The sequence below is a fragment of the Castor canadensis genome, chromosome 5 (assembly GCF_047511655.1).
Source record: "Castor canadensis chromosome 5, mCasCan1.hap1v2, whole genome shotgun sequence".
Lineage (NCBI taxonomy): Eukaryota > Metazoa > Chordata > Mammalia > Rodentia > Castoridae > Castor > Castor canadensis.
The window spans coordinates 7,484,084-7,499,066 of record NC_133390.1 but is presented as its reverse complement, the minus strand read 5'-3'; the positions used below and the strand labels follow the sequence as shown (position 1 = coordinate 7,499,066).

At 43.3% G+C, this 14,983-nt stretch overlaps 1 protein-coding gene and 1 long non-coding RNA gene across 4 annotated transcripts in view; both read right to left on the bottom strand.

Moving 5' to 3' along the window:
- Window positions 1-3,374, bottom strand: part of LOC141423191 (uncharacterized) — a 32,872-nt gene extending 29,498 nt beyond the window's left edge. Inside the window, exon 1 of the long non-coding RNA XR_012447851.1 lies at window positions 1,161-3,374. This is a non-coding gene — a long non-coding RNA (uncharacterized lncRNA). The remainder of the gene's footprint in view (window positions 1-1,160) is intronic.
- Window positions 3,375-6,328: 2,954 nt separating this feature from the next.
- Window positions 6,329-14,252, bottom strand: Pigp (phosphatidylinositol glycan anchor biosynthesis class P). Of its 3 annotated transcripts, none has more exons than XM_020174722.2 (5): window positions 14,063-14,252; window positions 13,609-13,712; window positions 10,355-10,427; window positions 8,228-8,346; window positions 6,329-6,681 (listed from the first exon to the last, which is right to left on the bottom strand). In XM_020174722.2, the coding sequence occupies exons 2-5, from the start codon at window positions 13,688-13,690 to the stop codon at window positions 6,551-6,553; spliced, it is 405 nt and encodes a 134-aa protein (XP_020030311.1). In that variant the 5' UTR covers window positions 13,691-13,712; window positions 14,063-14,252; the 3' UTR covers window positions 6,329-6,550. The 3 variants fall into 3 exon arrangements, with proteins under 3 accessions (XP_020030311.1, XP_020030309.1, XP_073928772.1); XM_020174720.2 differs by having other exon boundaries at window positions 14,090-14,223; XM_074072671.1 differs by lacking the exon at window positions 14,063-14,252 and adding an exon at window positions 13,921-14,055.
- Window positions 14,253-14,983: the final 731 nt, after the last annotated feature.

The following is a 14,983-nucleotide window of genomic DNA, read 5'->3' as shown; positions in this document are numbered from 1 at the left end:
ACAAATTGCTGTCATGTCCAAGTCCAGAGGCAGGCCGTCTCAGGCTGGTAAGATGACAGCATCTGGGTATCTTTGTTGCTCTGCTGCTGTTGCACAGCTTCTATTCCTTAGGATACTCCTACTCCAAGGGGGCATCTAGAATTTGGCACTACATCCAGGCAGCAGGAGTGAGGAGAGCTAAAGAAGAGCCTGCTCTGACTTTAAAGACACTAAAAGCTCTGTGCACTTCTTCCCTCCATGCATGCAGAAAGAACTGCCTTCCCACTGCCCTGCTGCAAGGGAGAAGGACTATGCTATGGGCCCATCTGCCTAGTTAGAGTCAGGGAGCTACTTCAAAGGAAGATGGGAAGAAGGAACATGGAGATGCCAGAGGCCTCTGTGCAGGGTGGATGCCCAGGCCTAGCAACATTGCCTGGGTTCTGAGACTGGACAGAGGAGCAGAGTCTTAGAGAACCAGCTGTAGTATGTGGGGACTTTGACTAGGGGTAGTCAACTGGCTGTGGATGGACAGTGAGCACTAGCCTCATGCACTTGGTGAAAAGGAGGGAAGTGGACCAGGGGGTCCTGCGGTCTGAGAAGGCACAATGGCAGAGACTGCAAGCACCACGGATTGAAAACTAGTATCCTTTCCCATTGTCCTGGATAGAATCTGGATAAACAACCCAAGGCAGGCTGAGGAAGCTCACCCTAGACCTGATTCTGAAATTTTTGTCAACAAGGAACAGTGGGGAATCAAAACATAATTAGTCAGATTTGGAAAAACGGAACATTGTGACACTTTAGACACTCCAAATTTGAGAACCAAGGCACACATGTTAGTGAGGTACAGGGAGGGTGATTCACCGACAGACCCTTCGGGAGATCAGTCTGGCAATATGTGTGCAGCAACTTAGAAATGTTTTGACCCTCTGATAATTCCAATGTAAGGGAGCCTTGTTTAAAAATTTTATCTCACCAGTACACCACCAGATGCTGCACTGATTGTTAATTAAGGGTAAACAGGAGAAAACCTGAGTGGCCACTGCAGGGAGCCATCATCTTTCTCCTGTTTCTGTCTCAGTGACTGAAACACTTCTGCCTTCTTGGGGGCATAGTGGGAAAGCCGCCACTGTCATTCTCTTGATCCCATACACTGCACTCCCGGGAAGAGATAAGCTTACCCGAGGGGTCACTGCACAGGAGTTGTCTATCCCCTGGTCCTCTCAGAACCCTGAGCATGCACAGTTGACCGTGTCTCCAGGTCTGCAGACCCAGCCCTCCTCACTTCGGTCCTCAGGTCCAGTTTAGGGAAGAAGGCTTCAGCTTTATGCAGCATTGGAGAATCTGGTTCTATCAGTTAATATCAGGATTTTAACTCCTGACAGGTGCTACCATCTCATAGAATGGTAGTGAGGAGAGTGACTGAGTGTCCCCTAGGACATGCCAACTCATGGTGCATTACCGAGAACACCTCAAAAGAGGTGGCATCAGAAACCAAAGAGACACAGGGAGAGATGGGTCTGTTGGGACATGTGCTAGTGCAGGCTGACTCACAGCTGTTCTGATTACCAGGGCCACACAAACAGGCTTGATGACGCAAGTGAACCATTCAACCAACTATGGCATAGTTGAAAAGTGACATCTGAGCCACTGTGAGATTTTGGCTGGTGCCTTCCAGCCCTGGCCATGAAGTGCCCTGTAACTGTAACTGGCACAAACAAGGCTTAGGAACACCAGATTTGCAGAAATAGTACGTGGCAGATATAAAATTTATGGGACAATAACTTCCCCTATGTCACATACATATAAATCTTGGTCTACAAACACACTCATTCAAGAACTCTAACTGTATTTTCAGACTCTGTGACTTCTTTGGTCCTTAACTAGGATTTCCATTGCATCGTGGCACTCTGGAGCTTATGTGGTGATGAGGCATGGAGGGCAGAGAGCACCTGCCATCCATGACCCACCACCTTTGGATCATGGGTCCACACCGATAATCTGGAGACATTTTCTGTCCTTGCCCACATGGCTCCGTTCAGATTTGGTAGCTATCTCAAAGTACTGTTCTTTGAAAAATAAGTTCCTGCCCACTGAAATGTGTGTTACCACAGCGTGATGTAAGCTATCCTGACTAGAGAAGGTGGGTAAGCAAACTCCCACCTCCCCCAAGTAAACAGTCCCACAGTGAACTCAACTGAGTCACACCGAGTGCCTGAGAATGACAACTGCCACAGCTTGACCTGTACTGTGTCAAGACAAATCAAAAAGAGTCTCCTTCCTTTTCTGGTTGCTGAGTCTTCTGGGACTCTTGCTATAGGATTTATTTGAGTTTTCTAAATACTATGGGTTTGGGACTTTCAATATGATCTTTTAAATTTTTTTCCCCTATACTGAGGTTTGAATTCAGAGCCTTGTGGTTGCAAGGCAAGAACTCTACCACCAGAGCCATGCTTCCAGTCCTTTTTGCTTTACTTTGTGGGTAGGGTCTTGCCTTTTTGTCTGGGATGGGTCTGGGACTGCATCCTCCTATTTATGCCTCATATTTATCGGGGATGACAGAGGCATACCACCTGGTTTATCTGGGGTCTCGCTAACTTTTTGTCCAGGCTTACCTTAAACTGTGAACTTCCTGATTGTTACCTCCCAAGTAGCTGGGATTACAAGAGTGAGCCACTGCACTGGTGTTCTTCTGACTAAAAATGTGGGACACGTAAGGAATTTGGGGCTGGTCAATTTGCCTAAGGAGTGACGCCCACTTTAAAGAGCCCAAAGGCAACAATTGCTTGGAAAAATCCAGGCGTCTGATTGAGATACTCTGGACTAAAACAGAGCAGGTCAGAAAACCATGGAGGGCAGGATTTTGGAGTTGAATTCTGCTGGCTCTACAATTAGGCGATTTCAAATTTGAAGTTTTAATTTCATTCTTTCTAGGATTAGTCACTGGAGGATTTTTTTCTTAATACTTGTACCATTTTCTATTACTGACATTTTCTATTTGGAATATTTTATGTTATTATTTGGGTTCATTGCAAAACATAGTATCTTCCAGTTTTCTTAAATTATGACATGCATGGGGAAATACATAATATACCACAGCCTTACACCTGATGCATAGTCTTTACAAAATAAAGACATCACAGCTAGAGTCCTCCTGAAAGCAGAGCCTATGACAAAGGCTTTGTGTAGGCAGTTTATTGGGAAAGTGACCACAGGAAGCAGGAGTGGGTAGCAGAGGGAGCAAAACACAGCAAACAGACAAGTCAGCCAACACAGGCTGGTGACTCAGCTCTCCAGCACCATGGCAACCGCAGCTCAGTCCCACAGGACCTGAGGAGCTCATGGAACACAGCTCAGAACATTATCTTTGAAGGATGAAGGGGGATGTGTTTATCCACTGACCTGCCTGCCCACGCTGGGCTCCAGTTCCTGCGGTTGTTAACTCCTTCCTTCTAGGGTACGCTGTGTGGATCTGGTCAAAGTATGCACAGAACATTTGGGGCATCCATAGCTAGAGTAAGAGGTAGAACAGAGAGGGTCTGAAGTGGTCACAAGAGTAGTCCAGTCAAAACATTACCCTTACCAAGAGCAGAGCATCTGATACATTCTATACTACTCTAAGTCTTCTCTCTCTCTCTCTCACACGCACACACACACTCTCACACTCACTAGAGGCCCACTAGCCAGTGGTTCTCAACATCTGTGGTCTGGAGATCCTGTCACAGGGAGTCTGTGAGGTCAAAACTGTTTTCAAAATAATATTAAGATGTTTCTTGTTTTCTCCATTCTCATTCTCTCAGGAGTACACAGTGGAATTTTCCAGAGGCTTTGTGATGTGTGCTAATGTAACAGATGACTACAGAAGCAGATATGAGTACCCAGTTGTCTCCCACAGCCATGCGATAAAGAGATTTGCAAAAAATGTAAAGTAATTCTACTCTCCATTTTTTGAAAATACAGCTATTTTCATAAAAATATATTTATGCTAAACTTCATTGTCTTTTTTGATTCAGCTTGTTGTGATAGCAATGATCTGGGTTAAATATTTATATAACAGAAGCTATTTCCTATCACGTAGTAAGAATGCGATGACCAGCAAAACTAATTTTATAACCAAAAGCATTTGGCTTATTATTTATAAAAACAATTTCTATTTTAATTTCTAAGTATAACTCACATGCACAAGTCTTTGAGGAGCCTACTTATAAGTTTATAGAGATCTTGAGATTAAAAAACTAGTAGAGAATGGTTGCACTAAACTGATCATAACCCTCAAAAGAATTATGATCCATAGTTTGAAAAACAGTGCTACTGTGTAACCCTTTCTGGGCTACAAAGATGTGAATGGAAAGAGGCTGAAGTGCAGTGCAACATCAGAATTAACTAAGGTCTATTCTGACTTTTTTTGAAACCATCTTAGGCTCATCACTGGTCCTAGAAGAGTACAAGGGAATCCTGTTGATATGAATAGGAGTCTCACAAAGATGGGAAGAGGAACAGCTTCTGGCTCTCTTCGAAAGTGGCCAGCATTGCCCCTCTGGAACACAGACTCAGTTAAGTCCAAGCAGATAAGGCAATAGTTCTCGACCCAGCCTGCATATCAGAACTACTTGGGAGACATTTAAATTACCCCTGCCCAGGCCCTGCCCCAGACCAATGAATCAAGATTTCTAGGGGATGGGCACAGGCAGTTTTTCCTTTTTATTATGGTGTAACTTACATTAAGAGCACGAATCTTAATTATGTAACTACATGCTTTTCTTAAGATACATATCACACCTAGGTAACGTACACCTAGATCAAGATGTAGGGCATTCCCAACTCACTAGCAGGCTCCTTTATGCCTCTCCCTGGCTCACGCCCTCCTCCAAAGGTAACCATCGTTCTAATTCCACCATAGTTTCTCCTATTTTGGAATTTCATAGGAATGTAATCTATACTATATATTCCTTTATTTCTGGCCTTTGTTCCTGATTGTTTATGATATTCATTCATGTTGTTAGGTATAGCAGTAATTAATTTCTGTTGGTATGGCTATATAGTATTCCGTTGTAGATGAGATATTATTTATTTACTATTTCATACTTGATGGAGTTGGCAGGTTGGCCAGATCCCTTAACCTATTCTTGAGTATGGAGACATACAAAATTAAGACCTGGGACAAATAAGGGAATAGAAATGGCAGATTCTTCATCTATCATATGCTTACTATACAAGATCACTGAAATGGAAGTCTTGGTTTTCCTATTTAAAAATTTTCTTTTTTTTTGCAGCGGGTATAGTTAAATTTGCCTAAGTGAAAACGTTTGATTCCACTCCTGTATATAAATATATGCACATGTACATACCCTACAGAGGAGACCAGCCAAGCCAGTATAGAGATTTGGGGTATCAACAGTTCTTAGAGGGCCTTGAGTGCTAGATAAAGTTAGATTTGGTCCTACTGGCTAACTGTGAACATACTTTTGCTAAGTTTTAAATAATTTATTTCTAAGTTTCTTAACCTTTTATGAGATGCACGCAGATATTAAGCCAGTGCTTTTTGAATGAATTTACTTACTGAATCTTCCAACCTCCTCCTCTGTACTTCCCCAAATATCATCCCTGTCAATAAAAGGCATAACCATCTACCCAGGACCTTAATCCAAAAGATCTAGGAATAACCCCTAATCACAATTTCTCTGTCAGCCCTGCCTGCCCTGCACGATCAGATCCATATGCCCGTATGTAGCTGTATCTCCAATAAATGGGCAGAGCTGTGCACCCCACCCCAACTCTACTCCAAGCTGGCCTAGACAGCAATCATTTCTTACCAGAACTAGTGTAACAGCCTCCTAACGCTCTCCTCACTTCTATGATCTTGACCCATTACCAACAACATCTGTGGATCCATTCTCCATCCACCAGAGTGATGTAAAAAATATGTACCAGGCCCTGTAATTCCTTTCCTCAAAACTTCCAATACATACATTCTTTAAAACATAAATAAAATATAAACTCTTAAGAATCTTACTATGTCACTCCCAGTGACCAGAAAAACACTTGGTTCACAGCAAGCCCTGAGTAAGTACTTATGTTTTAGACATGAATCTGATGATACAAATATCAAGTGTATTCTTCCACTAAATCGAAGAGTTTGTATTCTGGGACCCTCAGGACAAAAAGAAGGAAAGATACAATTGCCTTTTGAAAATTATAGTACAAATGTTTCTCTGGGGACAACTATACCAACACGGTTGTACATGCCTGTAATCCCAGTGGCTGGGGCAGTAGGACTGAGAACTTGAGACCAGCTTGAGCTATACAATGAGACCCTGTCTCAAAAACGAACAGAAAAGAAAGTCTGCTATAGGGTAATACAGCAGTATTTTATTTATTCTGTCCATTAATAACTCATTTAAAAACATTTATAATACTAATTGAATTTAATCTGAAAGAAGATAAACTTTCATTTTTTTACATCTTAATACTGGCTATTAATAAGAGACACAGTCAATATAATTGTGGTCCACAATATTGGCCAAAATCTTATACTCAATTAGCGCCTGGTATTCGTGTGCTCACACACTGCTCAGGATTTGGTATAAAGTTCTTTGCCTGCAAGAAAGAACATCTGGTTTACTTCACTAATAGGGATGTCTCTTAGTGCTGGGATGGCCTCTTCCTGGTATTTCTTCTGCTGTTGATTTTTAGCGTAGTTATCTGTAAGAAAAGAACAGAAAATTCTGCTGACACAAGCAATTTCTTCTATGGTCTCTGTGGCTGATAAAGACCTGCCACACAGTTTCCCAGACTGATGACTGGTTCTATCTATCTATCTATCTATCTATCTATCTATCTATCTATCTATCTATCTATTTATATTTTTTTTGTGGCATTGGGCTCACGCTTGCTAGGCAGGTGCTCTTACCATGTGAGCCACTCCGCCAGCTGCCCTCTCCCCATCCAAGCTGATGATTGGATAATGACAAACACCATGTGAAACACAACCAAATGATTACTTAAGTCTGCTCTTTAGAAGAAATGTCCCAATTAAAATAAACATGTAATCAGCAAAGGGCTTTGCTCATCTCTGACTTGGAAAAAAAATCAGTATTTCATTCAGCTGTACAATGATGATTAAAGTCCTGTTTTATGTTTCTCATAAGGATGGAAGATATGTTTAAATCATACCATAAAAACTATTAAATTGTTTGGAGCAAATACTCAAGCAAACTTATTAGCTTCTTTCTTTGAACAAATTGTCTATCTGCTGTAATACCAGTCCAGAACATGGCAAATATAGTAGGTTATCAGAAATTTAAGAAACAGGTGGAATGGCTCATGCCTACAATCTCAGCTACTGGGGAGGTAGAGACCAGGAGGATGGCTGTTTGAGACCAGCCTGGGCAAAATGTTAGTGAGAACCCATCTCAACAAAGAAGCTGGGTATGGTGGTCTCATTTGTAATACCAGCTGTATAGGAGGCTGGCTGCAGGCAAAAACAAGAGACTCTACCTGAAAAATAACTAAAGCAAAAAAGGGCTGTGGGTGTGACGCAAGTGGTAGACCACTTGCCTAGCAAGCACAAGGTCTGAGTTCAAAACTCGATATTGCCAAAAAAAAAAAAAGCAAAAAATTTTTTAATTTTTCAAAATACATTATATAGGCTCATGAAAAAAGGTTTTAGAAAGAAGTGGGAAAAATCATACCAGAGAGCTTAAAAAATATTTTACCTCTTAGAATCTAAGACAGCTCAGAAGTCTAATTACTTTTAAACTTGGAAGGGAAGATCTTTAAAAGAAAAAAAACAAAACCCCACAACCCATGTTTTGACTCTTCTATACAGTTAATTGGGATGAGGTATACTCAGTGATCCTGAGGAAGACACACCCCCAAGTCCCTCCTCCTGAACAAGCTCTGCACATATCTGTGTTCTAACCCCTGATCAACAATGGCTGTTTAGGATAAAAGAAGTTTACCTAGGCAGAGTTGCTGAGGAACATACTTTATATACTGACAGGAAAACATACCTGTTTCTAGTGCTAAATCCATAAGGATTGACCATGAACTGACCATTGGTCCATGAATGCACCTAGTGCATATTCACGTGTAAATGCTTCCTTTTGTATAACTGTATATTTATATCCCCAGGTTCTTTTTATTGTCTCAATGTGTGTATTACAGCCTGTTTTTGACTGCTTTTCTGACAAATGTCTAATGAACCCCTCCTCCATTCCACCAGCACTTTCTCTTTGTAACGATGTACCTGTGATTGTGTGAATGGAGTTGAGTGGAGAGGTACTCATCATGTTAACTCCAAGTAAGAGCACGTAACCGATTGCGATAGTTATAAGGAGGTACACAGGCAATGCGACTGCCCAGTATCTGCAGAAGAGAACATACATAATAGTCATCTTAACAAGCGTGAACTCTCAGGAGTCAGTCACGAAACATACCTCAAAATTAAAATTTAACTTTTATTGAAGTAATATATGTACACATTAGCTAACTATTTCTACAAGAGCTATAATGAAAGCTGCAGTCCTCTGTCCCATCCATGACACCCTGAATTCTCATGCTCCCAAAAGGAGCCATTTCAACACCTGAGCTGTTTCTTCTGGTCCTATTTCCTCATTTCCATACCACATGCTCATATTATTCTCTCTTGATTTTTTGTTTCAATTTCAGACATTTTGTTTACATTTCCTAATATGGTTCTATCAGCAGTTTTTGAAACCTATTGTGATTATACAAGCAATGTTTGCATTAGCATATTATTATATGTTTTCTTATGCAGTATTTTTTCCAGAACTAGTAATTATATCATTTTGTTAGACTGGATGGTTTCCCATCTATCTGTCAATACTCCATCCAGCCTCAAATTCTCTGACTGCCTTTCGATTTCCCTCTCTCTCCATAGTTATGCACATCGAGTGCTCTATTGTGCCAGGTTTTATTGGTTACATTATTTCTTTAATAATTTCCTCCCTACTGTTTTTCATTTTTGGAACCTCTAATAGATTTTTAGCCCTGTTATTTTTTTCCTCTATTAACATTTTTCTGTCTTTTGTTCTACCTTCTAGAGATTAAACTTTGGTTTATCTTTCAACTTTTCAATTAAAATTTAAATTTTGGATATCAAGTTTACAATCCCCAAATATGGTGATTCCTTAAACATTTCCTTTATACAGCATGTTCTTTTTTAAGTTATAATCAATCCTTTATCTCTTTGAGGATCTTGTTATTTTAAAATTTTCTATCTCCATTTCCTTCAAGTTCTTTTTTTGTTTTTCCTTTTGTATTTCATGTTAGGAGCTTTCTTGAAATGCCTGGTAACTTATGACAGTCTGGTCATAATTAAAACTGAAGTGCTAACGAGTTAACTGGAAGCACTGTGAGCTCTAAGAGACAGCCTTTAAATATCAAAAGTTATACATCTTGTTTTTTACCCTGCTCAGCTTTCTCAAGAAGGAACTTCCCAACTTTTTCTGGAGGAGATGGTGGTATAAGCCTGGGAGCCTAGTGAGGGAGGGAGTTGGGGCAAGAGGTGGATCTTATCATTTGGCCACACAGATGCTTATTCCAGGATTTCAGTAAGGGGCCTCATTTCCACACTCAGACCTCGGGGCTTCCAGGCTAGAGACTCTCACTTGGCCTTTCCACAGGGTGAAATTGTTTTGTGCAGGGGAGGGCAGGATCAGTCTCCCAGATATGAGGAGTAAGGGAGGAAAGTTTGAGGGTCTAATGCTCTTTAAACAAACCCAGAATTACCCTGCTAAGGAGGTGATACATCCAATGTCTGGACACAAATATTCTTTTTTTTGCAGTACTAGGGCTTGAACTCAGGGTCTTCACCTTGAGCCATTCCACCAGCCCAATTTTTTGTGATAGGGTTTTTTAAGATAAGGTCTCATGAACTATTTGCCTGGGCTGGCTTTGAAATGTGATCCTCCTGATCTCTGCCTCCTGAGTAGCTAGTATTATAGGCATGAGCCACCAGTGTACCGCTGGACACAAATATTCTTAATTCTCTAGCCATGTGGAGAAAGGAGAAACTCTTCTATCTCAATGTACTTTTCAATTTTTTTGATATCTCTTATTTCATATCCTATTCTTTATTTTAGTGGGTTTATACCTTAAAAATTTTTTTTCCCCCTTAGAGGGAACAAATTTAGCAAGATTCTCAGAGGAAATGGAGATAAACATGTGTACTCACCCCAGTCTTTAATTAGACGTATATTAATAATAACCTTTAAAAAAAACTTTAAATTTCTATATGCCTATTTGTGGGATCTAAAAGAATAGTTACTTAAGACTTGAGTAGCCTTAAAGAAAAATATGATCCTTCAAAACGGTATTACTTTTAATGTTATTTAAGAAACATTAAACTTACTTTTGAGGCCAATAGGTTAAGCCTAAGGAGTTCAGCCAAGATTCAGGAATAAAAGCCCACACAAGATAAAGTACTAGAGAAGAGGGGAAAAAAAAGAGAGAGAGAGAGAGAGAGAGAGAGAGAGAGAGAAGTTAGTAAGGCCCAGGTTCAACCTAATAAGATCCAGATTCGACAAAAAAGCTCCTGGGAGGCATCCAATTCTCAGAAATTTTTCCCTCCTCAGCATTCCTAGTTTTCTTGTAATATTTATCAACAATTATCTTGTTATCAGTTTTTAATGCCTGAACTCTCATTCTATGTTTGAAGCAATTCAAGGGCACAAATCATGCCTTAGCAATTCTTGTAATTTTTACAGCACCTAGCAATTAGCTTTCTAGATACTACCTGTTCAGTACTTCATGTCCACAAGGTAGAAGCGATTACAGATATTTAGTTGCTTAAAGGGGAATTCATCCATGTGGCTCTGATCTGCTGCATGTTGAGCTCTTGCTTCACCTCCCAGAGTACAATCTTCCTTCCCTCAATCCCAAGTCTTTGTGGCATCCTTTACAGTTGTCCCTGTGCGATAACAATAGCTAAGCTCTGAGTGCTCAAGGTGGGGTAAGCAAAATTCTAGTGCATTATCAAATCCTCAAAACAATCCTAAGGGTCGTTTTCATTCTTAGAGACCACTTGCTTTCAGTTTATGGAAGTGTACTCCTTTCCTAATAAACTTTGGTATCATTTTTACCACCACCAAAAAACAGTCCTGGCATATGTATGCAATTTTTATAGAGGAGGAAATGTATTTTTAGTGTACTGGGGTTTGAACTCAGGGCTTCACACTTACTAGGCAGGTGCTCTACCACTTTAGCCATGCACCTAGCCCTTTCTGCTTTAGTTACTTTTCAGGTAGAGTCTCACATCTTTTTCTGCCTGGGCCAGCCTAGATCACAATACTCCTACTTAAGCCTCCGGCATAGCTGGGATTACAGGTACACACCTCCATTTCAGCTTTTTTGTTGTGGAGACCCAACTTTTTTGCCTGGACCAGCCTCAAACTGACATCCTTCTGATCTCTACTTCCCAAGTAGTTGGGATTACAGGAAATGGAATCTTAGAAAGGGTATATCATCATTGAAATATGTCAAATTTCATATTTCAAATTACCTAATCAATGATGATTTTTTCTGATAAATATATATTACAAAACTAAATAAAAAAAGCAAAAAACAAAAACAAAACTAGGTGCTTGGGTGTTGCTTAGCAGGAGTGAGCACATGCTTGCACCCTCTTGATCAAGAGAAATTGCCTTGTCAAGAAAAAAAAAACAAAAAAAAAAAAATCAAAACTAAGTTGTGGGATGGGGGGGATAAAGGAGAATGATGGAGGGGGTGAATTCAACTATGGTGTATTGTAAGAACTTTTGTAAATGTCACAATGTACCCCCAATACAAAAACAAAACAAAACAAAAAAACTATGTCAGGAATGTGAAATGCAATGATGAGCCCTGAAGAGGTGGTTTCTACCCTCCCTGAGTTTCAAAGCTAGTGGTGAACAGAGATGAGTAAATCGATCTTTTCACTACACTGTGTTAAAGTGATAATGAAAAAGTAATAAGATGACAAAGAGGCACATTAGAAGGACCTCCTTATCCTCCTCCTTCTCGATTAATTTCTCCCTCCTGTACATGCTATCATCTGACATTAGGTATGTTTTACTTTTTTAATTTGTCCATTGGCTATCCCCTCCCACAAGAATGAAAACTATGAAAGCAGGACATTTTTGGCAGTTTGCTCTTCACTGGTAACAGTGGCTGGCCCATAGTAAGCAATTGATAAATTCCTGAGTAATTATTTTCTGTGGGTATTATGGAATTTAAGCCTTAAATCCATCACTTTTATTTACTTATGTAGTTTCTAGTCCTTGAACTATTCTTTGAATAGGAAATTATAAAAATGATAATAACAGCTATTAACATTAAATACTTTTGTTCCTTTGCATTAAGAGCTTTACATAAATCATCCCAGTCAGTAATAGTCACAAGAGGCAGACAGTACAACTGGACAGTGTGCATGGTCAAATTCCAGTTCTGGCAGTTACAAGCTGTGTGATGATGGACAAGTTACCTAAACCTCATCTTTAAAATGAGGACAGTAATAGCACCTACCTCACAGGATTGTTTTATACACAATAAGCATTTGATAACCCAGGTTTCCAATACTCCTTTACAGGTGAGGAACATGAAGGCCCAAAGAAATAAAGTAAATGTTTCCAAATCAAACAGCAAGTCTGTGGATTGGCCAGAATATGAACTGTTGTAACATTTCCATTCCTCAAACTCTACTAGGCAACAGCTAGGCTGCTAGGTAAATATTTTCCATCAAGTTCCAAAATTTGGATGGGGCACATTCAATTTTCTCCCTTTTTTTTTTTGGTGGGACTGGGGTTAGAAATCAGGACTTTGACCACTTGAGCCACACCTCCAGTCCATTTTGCTCTGGTTATTTTGAAGATGAGGTTTCACACACTAGTTGCCTGGGCTGACTTGGACTGCACTCCTCCCAAACTCAGCCTCCCAAGAGGTTAGGATTACAGGCCTGAGTCACAGGTGCCAGTTCTGTAGGGGAAGGAGGTGAGGTCTGCTGTGTGACTCTGGACATGTGAGCTCCTCAGTGATACTGTAAAATGGAACCCTATGGAAATTCAGTGAGATCTAGTATGTAAAGGGCCCATCTTTCAACCTGACTTTCTGGCCTACTTACCTTTACTCCCCAGCTTCTGCATGCCACCCTGGAGCCATTCTACCCTCAGCCCAAACCTTCTCATGCCTTCATTCAGGGCCTTTTCTCTTTTTTCCCTCCTACTTACTCTCTGTGATATAGACGCAGGGAGACAGTTCTCTGGTATCAGCTAACCCTGGCTCCCAGTTTGGTTTCAACGTCCCTCCACTAGGCTCCATGGCACTCATCAACTGCGCACTAACTGCAGGTTTACTGTCTTTCTCCTCAAGGCCATGACTTCCTTAAGGACAGGGAGCAGGTTTTGTTCACTTAGCTGGAGCTGGATAAATATTTGAGAAGAAGCCTCTTAGTCTAGGGGCGGCATACAGAACTCTGAAGAAACAGAAGTTCCCTCCGGGCTTTCTTAAAAAGAGACATAGGTAGCAAGAATCAACAGCTCATGTGGGCACATTCTAAGAGCAAATGCATTATTACTTCCTGGTCCTCGGACACCACAAAAAGCCCTGGCCATTCATCAGGAAAGTACTTACTGAAGCCAAATTGGGAGCTTAAGAAAAGAACAAAGCCATAAATCGCTCTTTCTGGCAATGGCGACGGGGAATTTTCCACCATTTTCCCTGTGGCTTTGGACAATCTGTGGAGAAGGAACACAACCATCGTCAGTGATCTTCTCCCCCTCCCCATTGGTTTATTATAACCTCATCTTTTTGCTATGGGCACGGGCACGGCCACTGCGGTGCAAAGCCGCCCCCACGCGCCCCCTCGCGTGCACGCGCATCCTGCAGCAGGTGGGGCGCAGGAGGGCGGCCGGGAGGGGAGGGAGGGGACAAGCGCGCTCCAACCTCACGAGCTCGGCCTCCCGGGGGGGACGGAGACCAGGGTCCCGCGCCCAGACCCTGTCCTCTCTTGGAGGCTTCTGTTCCCCCTTTGAGGCGAGAGGAAAAAAGGGGGGAGGCCCTCGACCTTGGTCCTGCGTATGCCCACCCGAGCCCCTCCCGGCCATTCGGCCACCTCCGCGTTGAGTCCTCTGCGCAAGCGCCGGCGGGGAGCCGCAGTGGGGGAAGAGGGAAAATTGAGGAGAAAGCCCAGGCGCGCTGGCGCCCCACCGGCCCCGGCGCAGGCGCACGGCGACCCCTCGATAGGCAGGAGCACGCGACCGCGGGGGCTGGCGGGATCGTTCAGCTGGCGCCGCAGAGGTGGGCGGGGGCGGCGCGGCGCGACTGCACATGCGCACTGCCAGCCCACGTGACGCGTCTGCCGTCACTGCTGCCGCCCGCTCCCTCCCGCGGTCGGGCTGACGTGGAGGGCCAGAGGCGGCGGCGGCGGCGGCGGCGGCGGCAGCGGCGGCCCGCGTCCGAGGCTCGCGGGCTGCGGGCCCCGGTGAGTGCACACCCAGCGCGCGGCAGGGCTCCCGATGTGTCATCTTGTCCCGCCGCAGCCAAGATGCCCGGGGAGTGGGGTCCTCCACACCCCCTCCGTGGGTGTGTGGTGAGTGTGAATGTGTGCGCGTCGCCCCGTGTCCCTTGCTCAGGTGCCCGCGGGAACTGCGGGGGTCGGGGCGCTCGCGCATTGAGGGGGTCTGGCCGCCTTTGCCCCAGTGGGTGTGTCCCCCCTTTGTCCCCGGGTACTTCTGCGACAGTGGGTGTAGCCCCTTTGTGTGCGCATCCCCTTGCTGTGCGTGGGTGACATCCCTGCGGGGCGAGCGGTCCCCGCGGCCTGAGCGCGCGTGCACGCGCCCGTGTATCCCCGCCCGGCCCCCTTTGTTTCCGTGCTCGCCCCTCCAGGCAGCGGCGTGGGCGGGTGTCCCCTCCCCCTTTGTGCCACTGCCCCCTCCGCGGAGTGCGCGGCCCCCAGCGCGCGTGGCCGCGCCTCCCGCGGTCGCGACCGGCAGCGTCTTCGCGTGTC